The sequence below is a fragment of the Bombina bombina genome, chromosome 1, assembly GCF_027579735.1.
Source record: "Bombina bombina isolate aBomBom1 chromosome 1, aBomBom1.pri, whole genome shotgun sequence".
Lineage (NCBI taxonomy): Eukaryota > Metazoa > Chordata > Amphibia > Anura > Bombinatoridae > Bombina > Bombina bombina.
Window position 1 is genome coordinate 134867772 of NC_069499.1, and position 16711 is coordinate 134884482.

Genomic DNA, 16711 nt, shown 5'->3' on the forward strand with positions numbered 1-16711 from the left:
TCGACTTTTCAAATCGCCAAGTCCCATACGGACATTGTTCTGGCCTTTCTGAGGTCTCACGGGTGGAAAGTGAACATAGAAAATAGTTCTCTCTCTCCTCTCACAAGAGTTTCCTTCCTAGGAACTCTGATAGATACAGTAGAAATTAAAAATTTTCTGACAGAAGTCAGGATATCAAAGCTTCTAACCTCTTGCCGTGCTCTTCATTCCACTTCTCGGCCATCAGTGGCTCAGTGTATGGAAATGATCGGCCTAATGGTAGCGGCAATGGACATAGTTCCGTTTGCCCACCTACATCTCAGACCACTGCAACTTTGCATGCTCAACCAGTGGAATGGGGACTACACAGATTTGTCTCCTCTGTTAGATCTGGATCAAGAGACCAGGGATTCTCTTCTCTGGTGGTTATCTCGGGTCCATCTGTCCAGGGGAATGAGTTTCCGCAGGCCAGAGTGGACTATAGTGACGACAGATGCCAGCCTTCTGGGCTGGGGCGCAGTCTGGAACTCCCTGAAGGCTCCCGGTTCGTGGACTCAGGAGGAAGCCCTCCTTCCGATAAACATTCTGGAACTAAGAGCGATATTCAATGCTCTTCAGGCTTGGCCTCAACTAGCTGCGGCCAAGTTCATCAGATTTCAGTCGGACAATATCACGACTGTAGCCTATATCAACCATTCGGAGGGAACAAGGAGTCCCCTGGCCATGATGTAGGTTTCAAAGATAATTCTATGGGCAGAGGTTCACTCTTGCCTTCTCTCAGCTATCCATATCCCAGGAGTAGAGAACTGGGAGGCGGATTTTCTAAGTCGGTAGACTTTTCATCCGGGAGAGTGGGAGCTCCATCTGGAGGTATTTGCCCAGCTGATTCAACTATGGGCAAACCAGAACTGGATCTGATGGCGTCTTGTCAGAACGCCAAGCTTCCTTGTTACGGGTCATGGTCAAGGGATCCCCAGGCAGCGCTGATAGATGCTCTAGCAGTGCCCTGGTCCTTCAGCCTGGCTTATGTGTTTCCACCGTTTCCTCTCCTCCCTCGTCTGATCGCCAAGATCAAGCAGGAGAGAGCTTTGGTGATTTTGATAGCGCCTGCGTGGCCACGCAGGACTTGGTATGCGGATCTGGTGGACATGTCATCCTTTCCACCATGGACTCTACCGCTGAGGCAGGACCTTCTACTCAAAGGTCCATTCAAACATCCAAATCTAATTTCTCTGCGTCTAACTGCTTGGAGATTGAACGCTTGATTTTATCAAAACTTGGTTTCTCCGAGTCGGTCATTGATACCTTGATTCAGGCTTGAAAGCCTGTCTCCAGGAAAATCTATCATAAGATATGGTGTAAATATCTTTGTTGGTGTGAATCCAAGGGTTACTCGTGGAGTAAGGTCAGGATTCCTAGGATACTATCTTTTCTCCAAGAAGGATTGGAAAAGGGATTATCGGCTAGTTCCTTAAAGGGACAGATTTCTGCTCTGCATATTCTTTTGCACAAGCGCCTGGCTTATGTTCCAGACGTTCAGGCGTTTTGTCAGGCTTTGGTTAGAATCAGGCCTGTGTTTAAACCTGTTGCTCCGCCATGGAGTTTAAATTTAGTTCTTAAGGTTCTTCAAGGGGTTCCGTTTGAACCCTTGCATTCCATAGATATCACGCTTTTATCTTGTAAAGTTCTGTTTTTAGTAGCTATCTCTTTGGCTCGAAGAGTTTCAGAGTTATCTGCCTTGCAGTGTGGTTCCCCTTATCTGATCTTCCATGCAGATAAGGTAGTTTTGCGTACCAAACCTGGGTTTCTTCCTAAGGTAGTATCTAATAGGAATATCAATCAGGAAATTGTTGTTCCATCACTGTGTCCTAATCCTTCTTCAAGGAAGGAACGTCTGTTACACAATCTTGACCTGGTTCGTGCTTTAAAGTTTTATTTGCAAGCTACTAAGGATTTTCATAAAAATCTGCATTGTTTGTTGTCTACTCTGGAAAGAGGAGAGGCCAAAAGGCTTCGGCAACTTCTCTTTCTTTTTGGCTAAGAAGCATAATTCGTTTGGCTTATGAGACTGCTGGCCAGCAGCCTCCTGAAAGAATTACAGCTCATTCTACTAGAGCGGTAGCTTCCACATGGGCTTTTAAAAATGAGGCCTCTGTTGAACAGATTTGTAAGGCGGCAACTTGGTCTTCGCTTCATACTTTTTCCAAATTTTATACTTTTGCTTCTTCTGAGGCTATTTTTGGGAGATAGGTCTTACAGGCAGTGGTGCCTTCCGTTTAAGCACCTGCCTTGTCCCTCCCTTCATCTGTGTCCTAAAGCTTTGGTATTGGTATCCCACAAGTAATGGATGAACCCGTGGACTGGATACACCTTACAAGAGAAAACAAAATTTATGCTTACCTGATAAATTTCTTTCTCTTGTGGTGTATCCAGTCCACGGCCCGCCCTGTCACTTTAAGGCAGGTGTTTTTATTTTTTAAACTACAGTCACCACTGCACCCTATAGTTTCTCCTTTTTCCTACTTGTCTTCGGTCGAATGACTGGAGGTGGGGCTTAGGGGAGGAGCTATATAGACAGCTCTGCTGTGGGTGTCCTCTTGCAACTTCCTGTTGGGAAGGAGAATATCCCACAAGTAATGGATGAACCCGTGGACTGGATACACCACAAGAGAAAGAAATTTATCAGGTAAGCATAAATTTTATTTTTGCAGTACTTGACCAAGTTTTATTTTTGCATCTATTATCATGGATGACCTTGAACGGCATACATGTCCCATCTGTTTAGATTACATTGTGGAACCCCTGGTTACTCTTTGTGACACTTGTATTGAGAGAGCCTTACAATGCAAAGAGAAAATATTTTTTAATAAAGAATGTTCTCAGACTAATGAGAGTCAGGGTATGCCGCAACTTTCTCCCCAAGCGTCACAGTTTTTAACGCCCACTCAAACTACGCCATGTTCCTCAACGGCGTCTGCTTCCTTCAACTTTGCAGGATATGGCTGCAGTTATGTCATCCACTCTCACAGAAGTTTTATCTATGTTGCCAGTGTTACAGGGCAAACGCAGCAGGTCAGAGACCCATGTGGTTCCTGCGACTTCTGATGCTTTGATGGCTACCTCCAATGTACCCTCCCAGGGATCTGATTTGGGTGGTAGGGAGGCAGGGGGAACTGTCTGACTCAGGAAGTGCATTACCTCAGACAGATTCGGACGTCATGTCCTTCAGATTTAAACTGGAACAGGGACAAATTACTCCCATAGTGGAGAGGTCTTTTACACAACGTAAGAACGCCTCTCTTTTTATCTGGTCTACAGACAATCATGAAAGAAGAAACCTTCCCCTTGGGAGGGAATTTTTTAACTCCAGCTGATACCCTTGGGAAACATTTTCTAGTGTCCGGGGATCCTGAACGTTTCTTATCCAAGCCTGGACAAAGAGAGAAAGCCTGCCCCCTACTTGATCCGGTCACGGATCGGGGGTCGCCCCTTCATGCTGTCTTGACAGCAGCAGCGGGCTTTTTGGGTTGTTTACCATTGTTCCAAGCCTGGTTGGGTCTCCAGACGGACTTGGCTTGCGCAAAATTCCCTTCCTGTTTAGCGGAAGAGGAAGAGGGGACTCCCTTGAAATTTCGAAAGGAACAAAATTTACTCTGTCTACCCCTCTGCTTAGATGTTATATCCTGAGGTAGGAGGTGACCCTTACCTCCCGTGATGTCAACAATGATCTCTTTCAAGTCAGGCCCGAATAGGGTCTTTCCATTGAAAGGAATAGCCAAAAGCTTGGATTTAGAGGACACATCAGCAGACCAAGATTTTAACCATAAGGCTCTGCGCCAATTTGGTGATCTGAAAGGCGGCATCTGTAACAAAAGAATTAGCCAGCTTAAGGGCCTTAATTCTATCCATTATTTTGTCTAAAGAAGTCTCAGTCTTCAATACAGGAACAGGGGCAGGGGTTTTACTCAAACCTTTTCGTGGTTCCCAAAAAAGAGGGGATGTTTCAACCCATTTTAGATTTCAAGAGTTTAAATAAGTTCCTCAGAGTCCCATCCTTCAAGATGGAGACGATTCAAACAATTTTCCCATTGATCCAGGAGGATTATTATATGACTACCGTGGACTTAAAGGGTGCATATCTTCATATTCCTATCCACAAGGATCATCACCCGTTCCTAAGGTTTGCCTTCCTAGACAAACATTTTCAGTTTGTGGCTCTTCCTTTTGGGCTGGCCACGGCACCCAACATTTTTACGAAGGTTCTAGGGTCTCTGCTGGCGGTTCTCAGACCGTGGGGAATTGCAGTGGCGCCTTATCTGACGGTATTCTAATCCAGGCATCGTCTTATCAACTGAAAAAGTCTCATACCGACATGGTTCTGTCCTTTCTAAGGACTCACAGGTGAAAGGTGAATCTAGAAAAGAGTTCACTAATTCCACAGACAAGGGTTCCTTTCCTGGGAACTCTAATAGATTCTGTGTCCATGAAAATCTTCTTGACGGAAGTCAGAAAATGAAAGATTCTGAATACATGCCGAGCCCTTCAGTCCAATCCTTGGCCATCAGTTGCTCAGTGCATGGAGGTAATTGGATTAATGGTGGCGGCAATGGACATCATTCTGTTTGCTCGTTTTCATCTCAGACCTCTACAGCTGAGCATGCTCAGACAGTGGAATGGAGATTATGCAAATTTGTCTCCTCAGATAGATCTGGATCAGGAGACAAGAGACTCACTTCTTTGGTGGTTGTCACTGGATCATGTGTCCCAAGGGACGTGCTTCCGCAGACCTTCATGGGTGATAGTGACAACGGACTCCAGTCTACTAGGATGGGGTGCAAGCAATATTCTGGAATTGAGAGCAATATTCAATGCGCTTCAGACTTGGCCTCAGTTGGCTTCGGCAGATTCATCCGCTTTCAGTCAGACAACATCACGACTGTAGTTTACATCAATCATCAGGGAGGAACAAGGAGTTCCTTAGCGATGACCGAAGTATCCAAGATAATTCGGTGGGCTGAGGCTCACTCTTTTTTTGAGCAGACAGACTTTTCATCCGGGGGAATGGGAACTCCATCTGGAGGTCTTTGCTACCCTGATTCTCAGGTGGGGCAGACCGGAATTGGATCTGATGGCGTCTCGTCAGAATGCCAAGCTCCCAAGATACGGATCAAGGTCCAGGGATCCTCACGCCCAACTGATAAATGCCTTGGCAGTGCCTTGGTCATTCAACCTAGCTTATGTGTTCCCACCGTTTGCTCTCCTTCCCCGGGTGATTGCACGGATCAAACAGGAGAGGGCTTCGGTGATTCTAGTCGCTCCTGCGTGGCCTCACAGGATTTGGTATGCCGATCTGGTGGACATGTCCTCTCTGCCGCCGTGGGAGCTTCCATTGAGGCAGGACCTTCTCATTCAGGGACCCTTCCATCATCCGAATCTAATTTCTCTGCAGCTGACTGCTTGGAGATTGAACGCTTGATTTTATCTAAGCGGGGGTTCTCTGATGCGGTCATTGATACTTTGATTCAGGCACGTAAGTCTGTTACTAGAAACATTAACCATAAGATATGGTGTAAATATCTTTATTGGTGCGAATCCAAAGGCTACTCATGGAGTAAGGTTAGGATTTCCAAGATTTTATCTTTTCTCCAAGAAGGATTGGAGAAAGGGTTGTCAGCAAGTTCCTTAAAGGGACAGATTTCTGCTTTGTCTATTTTGCTTCACAAGCGTCTGGCAGATGTTCCAGATGTTCAATCCTTTTGTCAGGCCCTGACTAGAATCAGGCCTGTGTTTAGACCAATTGCTCCTCCTTGGAGTTTGAATTTAGTTCTTAATGTTCTTCAAGGGGTTCCGTTTGAACCCATGCATTCCATAGATATTAAGTTTTTATCTTGGAAAGTTTTATTTTTGGTTGCTATTTCTTCTGCTCGCAGAGTTTCTGAGCTTTCGGCATTGCAATGTGATTCTCCTTATCTTATTTTCCATTCTGATAAGGTGGTGTTACGTACTAAACCTGGTTTTCTTCCTAAGGTTGTTTCTAACAAGAATATTAATCAGAAAATTGTTGCTCCTTCCTTGTGTCCTAACCCCTCCTTTAAGATGGAGCGTCTGTTACATAATTTGGACATAGTCCGTGCCTTGAAGTTCTACTTGCAGGTGACTAAGGATTTCCGTCAAACATCTTTGGTATTTGTTGTTTTTTCTGGGAAACGTAGGGGTCAGAAAGCTACGGCTACCTCTCTTTTTGGCTGAAGAGTATCATCCGTGTTGCATATGAGACTGCTGGACAGCAGCCTCCAGAACGGATTACAGCTCATTCTACTAGGGCTGTGGCTTCCTCATGGGCATTTAAAAATGATGCTTCTGTTGAACAGATTTGCAAGGCTGCAACTTGGTCGTCTCTTCACACTTTTTCCAAATTTTCCAAATTTGATACTTTTGCCTCGTCTGAGGCTGTTTTTGGGAGAAAGGTTCTTCAAGCAGTGGTGCCTTCCGTTTAGGTTCCTGTCTTGTCCCTCCCTTTCATCCGTGTCCTATTGCTTTGGTATTGTATTGCTATTTATGCAGCTCTGCTGTGGAGCTCTTTGCCTCCTCCTGCTTACCAGGAGGCGATATCCCATAAGTAAGGATGAAATCCGTTGACTCGTCATATCGTAAAAGAAATACATTTATCAGGTAAGCATAAATTTCCTTTTTTTGTGTGTTTTTTTTTTTTAAGCTGGGCACCCACCCTTGGGGGCCCAGTCACAATTGTGACCTCTTCACCCCCTGTATTTTCACCCCTGATTGCATCTACCACATATTGTTCCCAAGAATGTGTCCATTTAAATGGTTTGAATGGGCAAAACCTATAGGAAGAGCAGACATGCTTATCTTATAGACAGACCAATACTTAAGTACCGAATGTTTCAAAACAGCTGATTCAAGTAGCAAAACCATCTATTTCCCTTGTACAAATAAATCTAAAGGAGCAATTTCCAATACATTTATTACTCTGCAGCTGGTATAACAAATCATTAAATGTAAAATAATTATAGTACTATGTCAAGTGGGGACACATTATTTCTTTTTTCAATTTTATTTTAGTTACTTGCACATCTAATCTTTGCAAATTTTTTGCCTTGTTTCAATAGTACCATGTCAAGTTCTTTGATTTAGAAATTCGGTGCCCCATAACACATTGCTGTACCTGCTCCCATAACACATTGCTGTACCTGCTCCCATAACACATTGCTGTACCTGCTCCCATAACACATTGCTGTACCTGCTCCCATAATACATTGCTGTACCTGCTCCCATAACACATTGCTGTACCTGCTCCCATAACACATTGCTGTACCTGCTCCCATAACACATTGCTGTACCTGCTCCATAACACATTGCTGTACCTGCTCCCATAACACATTGCTGTACCTGATCCCATAACACATTGCTGTACCTGCTCCCATAACACATTGCTATACCTGCTCCCGTAACATATTGCTGTACCTGCCCCCGTAACACATTGCTGTACCTGCTCCCGTAACACATAACTGTACCTGCTCCCATAATACATTGCTGTACCTGCTCCAATAACACATTGCTGTACCTGCTCCCGTAACATATTGATGTACCTGCTCCCGTAACATATTGATGTACCTGCTCCCATAACACATTGCTGTACCTGCTCCCATAACACATTGCTGTACCTGCTCCCATAACACATTGCTGTACCTGCTCCCATAACACATTGCTGTACCTGCTCCCATAACACATTGCTGTACCTGCCCCCATAACACATTGCTGTACCTACTACATACACTTGGCACAATTCTTAAAGGGACAGTTCACCCCAAAAAATCTCCCATTTAAATTGTTCCCAGTGATCCACTTTACCTGCTGGAGTGTATTAAATTGTTTACAAGTAGCTCCTTTGCCCCTCTTTTGGCCTTTGAAATAGCTAATTTAGCTTGTGATTTCCCAACCTATACTGAAAGTTTTGATACTGGAACCTCAGCTGTTGAATAGCCTAAGTAAACACAGCCAGCAGAAGTAATTAAACTCACAGTGGGGTGCAGGATAGTTAAGTAATAAAATTATAATTTTCCATTGTTCTCTCTATGTATTGAGCTTTAGTTTTCCAGACAAATATAAGATAAGGGAGCAAGTGTGTGTACACAAAGTGATAACATAATTCCTGAAAATGCAATTTCTCATACATTTTATATATTGCAGCATGTTTAACAAGTCATTGAAAATTCATTAATATAAAAACAATTTTACAGTGTACCATCCCTTTAAGCCTTGTTTAAATGTCTTCTTGATTATAACGTCTGATATTAATAAAACATTTTTATAATTATATAACTATCATAAGATGAAAACATAAGGGAATATTTTTGTCTTAAAAATTGGAAACAGGGAAGTCTGGGTTATTACAGGCAGTGTTCCATCACTGGCAATAATTGTTCCTAATCTTTTGACTACAAATCATCAAAGAAAATGCATTTTTCTTTTTATAGGGCAAGCAAATATAGCACAACGCTTCCTGCTATTATTTTTGCCAGACGCAACAAAATATATGGCATTTCTGTACAAAACGTTGCTGCCAGTGAGATTGTTCACCTCATTAAACGGGAAATATTAGGAGTGTTTGTAAGTATTTGCTCTCTACAGTTGATCTGGTTTGGCACTGCTTTATTGTTTTATAATGTTAAGGAAAATAATAGTGTTCTTAAAATATGCACGCTTCAAAGAAAAGTAAAATGTAATTAAATTTAATATACTACACACACACACACACTCACACTCACAGACACTCACACTCTCACACACACTCACACACACTCTCACACACACACACTCTCACACACACACTCTCACACACACACTCTCACACACACACTCTCACACACACACTCTCACACACACACTCTCACACACACACTCACACACTTACTCTCACATACTCTCACACACACACTCTCACGCACTCTCTCACACACACACTCTCTCACACACACACTCTCTCACACACACACTCTCTCACACACACACTCTCTCACACACACACTCTCTCACACACACACTCTCTCACACACACACTCACTCTCACACACACACTCACTCTCACACACACACTCACACACACTCTCTCACACACTCACTCCTACACTCTCACATACACTGAAATGGCAAAAGTGTTTAATGAGACTAACCATTTTCATTAAGAGCTGAAAAAAAATGTTTTAATCATACAACACTGGCAAACAATGTGGCAATACTTTGTCTCTTTGTCTATGATATACAGCGGGCTCTGCTAGCTGTAGATTTAAAAGAGTCTGTTTTATCAGTTACAGATTTTTTTGGTTTATTTTTAAATGAAAAAAATTGACATAAAATCACTTCTGTTTATGACACCCTGCTAAATTCATGGACACTTGCATGGTCTCTCCAATTCCTGTGTTTTATTATGCAGCTTTTTCACTAAATCTTACCTTTCTGCTTTTAGTTTATAAATAAAATGGAGAGAGACTACAGGAGAATACAGTGGTGTGGGGATCACCTGGGACTGCACTACCTTTTAAACCATTTCTAATTTTTATTGTTTCCCACAATGGATAAAATGTCTCTCCATGGCCTTTGCTAGTCAGATTCCAGCTTGGAAGAATGATGAAGAAACCCTAATACTGGAGGCTTAAACTTTTCTTAGCCAGCAGTTTAAGCTAAATTCTCTTCTCTTTTTTTTTTGTCGCAGCTACAGCCTTTTGTCCATAAATGAGCTCCAGCTAATTTCTTTTGCAGTATTTGTTTTTATTTGAGGTCCATCCCTACTGGATTTTGTACCCAGTCTGCTCAGGGAGACCACCCAGTCCATTTCCAGGTTTTTATATAGTTTTTTCATAAACAGCAACAACATTTACTTATGTGATGTACTTGCATTTTTAAATATTCTAATATTCATGACATTTAATAAATCCTGTGCATTGACTAAAAGATATTTCTGTTTTAAATAAATATATATTGTGGGATGGACATAATAGCACATAACATCAAGAACTGCTCACAAATGTGGAGAACCGTAACGTGGTGCTTGCTGTATAGGCTGGAGAGTTAGCTGACTGATAAACGCCAACTGTAAGCGCTGTCCCAATTCGTGGCCGGACTGTTATCCGAGGGACATTTGTCCGACTGACATTTGTGCGACTGATAATAATCAGACAGACAAATGTCCATCGGATAAAATTATGGCCGCAAATTTCACTTTATCTCTAGAATAAATGATCATTGTAAGAAATATATACAGTAATTTAACATTGTAAATGTCACCAAACAAAACTGAGATGAACATACATTGTTTAAAACAATAAACCATATTTATTTAAAAAAAAAAAAACACTTTAAGAGAACTTAGACAAATATGAAGAAATTATGCTTTAAACAGAAACATAAGCAGTACGACCTTGTAGTCTGTTAAAAGCACACCGTGGAGGGTGGGACCCCTGGTTAGGTTCTCAGAGGCAGTTGCGGCGCCCGAGGCACTGATTATAACAGAGCACTCTGGAGCGTATCTGCCCTCGTCTGAACTCGGAATATAGTCTCTCGGACATATGTCCAATGGACAAATGTGCTTCGGCATTCTGTCCGTCAGCATTCTGTCCGAGAACCGTCCCAATTATGTCTTCAGCTCCATCCAGGGCTTTGTCACAGTCTCCCACCTCACTGGAAATCCACAGAGCTGTGAAAGCTGAGTGGCTGTATAAGTTACTGGAAAAAGTCTGTGTTAGTGAAGCACTCAAACAAAAGTTAATTTCATATATATAGATATATAGGTATATAGATATATATATTCTTCAATAAAAACCAAAGGAAACAAGCAACACATTTCACGTCTGATATCCAGCTGTTTCCTCAGGCTTTAAAGCTGTGATGAGATCTCGGACGGAGCTGTAGATCTGACTGGGGCACTGCTTACAGTTCCAGTTGATCAGTCAGCTGTAGGCTATAATTTCAGCCTGTGATACAAGCACCGCATTACATTGTTTGTTTGTTTTTTGCAGTTTTTGGTTAACCAGACAATGGGACCACCATCTTCTTGAAGAAGCTGCCTTAAGTGGTTTGGATATTGCCAGGATATAATACTTATAGCTGAGACTTTCAGCAAATTATTACTCTTTTTGTGTTTTTAAAGGGACGTGAAACCCAAAATATTTCTTTCATGATTCAGATAGAGTATATCATTTTAAACAACTTTCGAATTTACTTCTATTATTAAATTTTCTTCATTCTCTTGCTAACCTTTGTTGCACTACTGGGAACTAGCTGAAGACATTGGATGAGCCAATGACAAGAGGCATATATTTGCAGCACCCAGTCTGCAGCTAGCTCCCAGTAGTGCATTTCTGCCGCTGAGCCTACCAAGGTATGCTTTTCAACAAAGGATACTAAGAGAACACAGTAGATTAAATTATAGATTTAAAATGGAAAGTTTTATTAAAATGTCTTGTTCTGTCTGAATTGTAAAGCAAAGATGTGTTTCATGTTTCATTACAAACTTGTCAACAGCACTGGGAGTGAACAATGTAATGTCCTTCATTGTTGTTAGCTGATCTGATGTTTTTAAAATGATATTTACTGTAAAATTCCAGTTTGCAAATAAAACTTAATAAAAAACAAATGTGGCCACTATTCCTCCCAGTTATGCAACAATGTACAAGGTTTGACCCTGTAAAAATGCGTAGAGAAAATACAATATAGAAAGAATGGTGTTAAATCAACACTTTTCTACAGATGCACTATGTTATTTTTTTGTACTATTGGTTGCTTGGTACAGAAGACACTGGGAGACGAGAGAGACCCTAGGAAAAGAGGTCTCTATTTCTCTAAAGTCAGGTTTCTTGTCGTTTCTATTTTGAGATAAACCTAATGAAAAAAAGGATTGGAAATTTTCATTCCGGTTTCTGAGAATGTTTAATTATTTCATGCCGTGTGGTTTTCATTTAAAAGTATAAAAGATGTGGGAATATGACTTCAGAGGGAAGTCAGCGTTATTTTTTTTTTTTTCATATTCCACAAAATTGAAAGATTATTCAGTTTGTCAGTTATTGCAAGATTAGTGTGGCAAGTTGGTGGCTGAATTTTCTTCCACCCATTTTTTACGACATAGGGAAGAGTTGCTTTAGTTTTGATTTACAAAAAAATAAAAAATTCCTTGAATAGAGAAAACTGTTCTGGGAACCTGAAATAATTTTACTGTAGTTTCAACCTTAGCATATTAAAAATGTGGTTTGCAAATGTAGTCTTAACCAGGAATTCCAAGCATGGATTATGAACTGTACAATAATGTTCTTTGTGTGTATTTATCTAAGCATTCTTTTATTCTGTTTCTACCTTTTTCATTCTTCCAGTGTTTATTTTCTATGTTTAGGTTTTCAATCTCATAATTCCTTTGTTTGTAAAACATTTCTCTGAACCTTTGCCTTGCACGAATATATGAAGCAAGTACACCTTTGATATGGTAATGTGGAAACTACTTGCCGAGACTCCTTGAAAATAATTTCTCACAAAATAATTTCTTTCTCTCTTTTTTTTAATGCAGCCAGAAGTCAGAGTGGAAAATCTTCCGTCCCTTTTCTCTCATAAGAAACCTTTACTCATATTATTCTCTGATGGTAATCTGAACCACAATAATGAAAAAAGCATTTCAAATTTGGAGAAAGGAAATTATTTAGAGCCGTATGGAACTTGCTGGCTTAATCTGTACGTAAGAACATGACCTTTTTTTAAATGAACCTGCTTGATATTTTGAGATGTTGAAAAGGTTTACTTTCTTTTTTTTTTTCTTTTTAAATGCTTGCTATTCTCATTTATAGGTACACAATTAAAAAATATGCTTAATCCATAATTAAGAGTTTATTCAGTCCATGAGTAGGAGAATATTAAATTGATGTAGTTCTAAATAGGCTTTGCCTTTTGAAAAATATATCTTAAAGTGAAGGTAAGCTTTGATGAATGAAGCCCGTTTTATTTTTGTTTTTTTAAATACTATTAAAAACAGGGGCACTTTCATTCATCAAAGTTTAGAAGGCTGCCATTTTGATTAAAAACTTACCTCTCTTCTTTGCACAGCCAGAGCAGCTTCCCCCACCCGGAGATCCTCTCTTCACACGTCATCAATGACTAATCCAGCTTCCTCCAATCACAGCATAGCCTCAGGCAATGACTACCCTGGGGGAAAGCCATGATTGGAGGAAGCTGGATTAGTCATTGATGACGTGTGAAGAGAGGATCTCCGGGTGGGGGTAGCTGCTCTGGCTATAAAAAAAACAAAGGTAAGTATTTATTCAAATGGATGCTTTCTAAACTTTGATGAATGAAAGTGCCCCTGTTTTTAATAGTATTTAAAAAAAACGGGCTTTCATTCATCAAAGTTTACCTTCACTTTAAAGAAAACCATAATGAATTCTATATACACTGTTAAAATCACTAAAATATAGTGTTGTAAAATATATATATATTTTTTTACTATTTCCCCTTCTTCCCCTGCTGACCAAAGGTAGATGTTAGGGGTGAGAATACAAAAAGGCACCCATGCGCATTACAAGCTCCTTTTTTTCTTTTTTCTTTGGCAGGGTGTTTAGTTTAGTATGGGAAATTGCACTTTTAGGTATAATTTTGTATAGGAAATAGCCTTTTCTGCTGATTGAAACCACAACCTCACTTTTAAATTCCTGTTAAAATTGAAAGTGCAGACACAGCTGTATTCTACACAGTCATTGGTTGCACATATTTAAAAAGCTCATGTAATTTTAAAAAGTACATGTATATATTATTCTCAGGCTAATATTTTCCCTGAATACATCATTCTATCTATGATTTATTTAGTGTTTAATGTCTCTTTAAAGGGGTGAAAATATTAGTGTATTTTGTCCCTTTAATCACTTATCTCTTTCACTGTCCCTTTAAATGGTTTTCCTTCTTAATATGGGAAGAGTCCACAGCTGCATTCCTTACTTGTGGGACATACTGAACCTGGCCACTAGGAGGAGGCAAAGACACCCCAGCCAAAAGCTTAAATACCTCCCCCACTTCCTCATAACCCCAGTCGTTCTTTGCCTTTTGTCACAGGAGGTTGGCAGAGAAGTGTCAGAAGTTTTCGGACTAGTCTCTTCGAGATGGGACTGGAGTTTTAAGTAGTCCTGTCAGCCTCTCAGTGAGAGCATGGATGAAAGATAGAGTCCGGAGACGCAGGGAGAGTCTTTCTGCGAAACCATCCCGACTCATATTAACAGCTCCATAAGCAATCAGTGTTAATGAGTTTCCCTGCCTGCTTTCTTCTCTCAAGTCCATGTCAGAAGTGATGCTACTATCTGTCACACTTGAAGGGCCGTGTTACTGTTCCACGACATAGATTCTGGTAAGATGGACAGGGTCACAGTGTCTGTATAAAATCAAGGGTTAATATCTCCTGAGGGGGATTATTGAACAGTGGGGAATAATCTTATGTGTTTATTTGATTTTATGCTGCTTTTATGTGTGAGATATTATTGGCTCATAGGCTGTTATGGAATATACAGGTTTCACTTTCTCTTTGAGAGCTGTGCAGCTTACAAATTTGGCACGCTTTTTCTCATACCAAAGAAGGTCCCGCATTGCTCAGTTTTCATTCCCTCTTTCCTAACTGGGTGTTTATCAGAGAGGAGTCATAAATCTCTGTACTGTCTGGGTCATAGGATGTGGAATATGCCAGCCATTGGGGTATAAGGGTGCCGTTTTTGTGAATAAAATAAGATTGTTTTATTTTCTATAGTTCTCTGCTTATTGCACTAGCAACTGAGGATTCTGTTACTTTAGAGGGTACTCCCTTTATTCCTAAAGAGTAATTCCTGTTTATATTGTGAGGAGGCCTTACATCCGCCCTCTCAATTATGTTCCATATGCCTTGATAATGTGATAATATCAAACATGTTTGATACCACTGAGCAGTCCACCTCTAAAGGAGTTGTCGTCCTGTGAGGTGCGTACCCTACATTCTTCTCTTTACATATGCAGTTTCCGATGGATTGCATTGTTGATCCTCCATCTGGCGGGGGCCTTTTTTCTCCAGACGTTACTGCGCAGTTCAGACGGCGGTGTCTGCGGCCTTAAATGCTTTACCTCGCCCTGCCAAACACAAGCGAAAGGTTACATATTGCACTCCTTCCCAGAGTACATCAGATAATTTATTGAATTTAACTGATACGGTTATCCGAGGATGAAGTTCTTTCTAAGACTTCAGAGTATGAACATTCTGGGTCGGAGTCTGCTGCCTCTAAACCTCCGGCTGTGGAGGAACCAGACTTTAGTTTTAGGAATTTGCACTTTCTTCTAAAGGAAGTTTTTGGCAAATTCAGAGGTTCTAGAGGCCAAATTGCCTGATGAACCTTTGATTGCTAAATTGGATAGAGTTTGAGGACAGGGTGGTACCTTATCCTTTTCTGCTCCTGTTAGTTGGCGAACATTATTAAGAATGAATGGGACAGAATTGGATTCCTTTTTCTCCTCTTCTCCCTTTAACAAATTGTTCCCGGTCCTGGACTCTTTATGGAGTTGTGAGGTTCCGTCCCTAAAAGGGATGGCGCTATCTTCGCCCTTGCTAAACGTTGAGAATAGCTCTTCATTTTAGGAGCCCATGGATATAAGATGGAAACTCTGTTAAGAAGGAGGTTTCAACATACGGCACATTTGTTTTTCAACCGGCGGCGGCTGTTCCTGCGGTTGCTGGAGCAATTACCTATTGGTGCAACTCCTTACGGGATTCTTTTATCTGTGATGCTAATATGCAAATTATTTGTCTGAATGCCACAGCTTCAGCTTTTTCTGTCAGGCCCATCTGGCTCTGGCTGAAGTCATGGTCTGCGGATACGACTTCTACGTCTAGACTTCTTTCCATTCCCTTTCAGTGAATGATCTTGTTTGGTCCAGGTCTGGACTCAATTATATCCACCGTCACAGGGGGCAAGGGTACCCTCCTACCGCAAGAGAATATGAACTAGTCTAAGGGACAATTTTCTTTTTTTCCCTCTGATAAAGCCCATGTCAGCAGTCCTCCGCTAGGCCAGAGCAAACCAAGAGCTCTTGGAACCGGCCCAGTCCTGGAATAAATCCAAGCAGAGCAAGAAGCCTGCGTAGTCTGTCGGCATGAATGGGCGGTCCTCGGTCCTCTTCTGGATAGTGTAGGGGCAGTCTGTCGCTCTTTTTAGTCACATGGTTCAGGGATTTGCAGGATCCATGGGTCCTGGAGGTCATAGCTCAGGGTTACAAGATCTCAGTCATCCAAGGGCAGATTCCTCCTCTCTCTCCTGCCTGACCAGAAAGGAGGAGAGCCTTTCTGGGGTGCGTACGGGATCTGTCCTCTTAGGAGTTATTGTCCCGGTACCTATAGCAGTGAGAGGTTTGGGATACTATTCAAACCTTTTCGTGGTCCCGAAGAAGGAGGGATCTTTCCGTCCGATTCTGGACCTAAAGTGCTTAAACAGGTTTTTAAATGTCCCCTCGTTTAAGATGGAAACAATAGGTCCTTTCTTCCCCTCGTTCGAGAAGGGCAGTTCATGACCGCAATAGATCTGAAGGATGCTCCCTTCACGTACCAATCCTCAAGGATCACTTCCAGTTCCTAAGGTTTGCGTTCCTGGACCAGCACTTCCAGTTTATTGCACCTCCGTTTGGTCTAGCTACGGCTCCAAGAAATTTTTCAAAGAATTGGACCATTCGATCC

The 16711-nt window shown here is 41.4% G+C and overlaps 1 protein-coding gene across 2 annotated transcripts in view; it reads left to right on the top strand.

Annotated features, from left to right (window-relative positions):
* Nucleotides 1–16711, top strand: part of TXNDC16 (thioredoxin domain containing 16) — a 381032-nt gene that overhangs the window by 331014 nt on the left and 33307 nt on the right. For both annotated transcript variants that reach the window (XM_053697616.1, XM_053697617.1), the window contains 2 exons: nucleotides 8478–8610; nucleotides 12554–12714. In XM_053697616.1, coding sequence (XP_053553591.1) covers nucleotides 8478–8610; nucleotides 12554–12714 — 294 coding nt within the window. The remainder of the gene's footprint in view (nucleotides 1–8477; nucleotides 8611–12553; nucleotides 12715–16711) is intronic.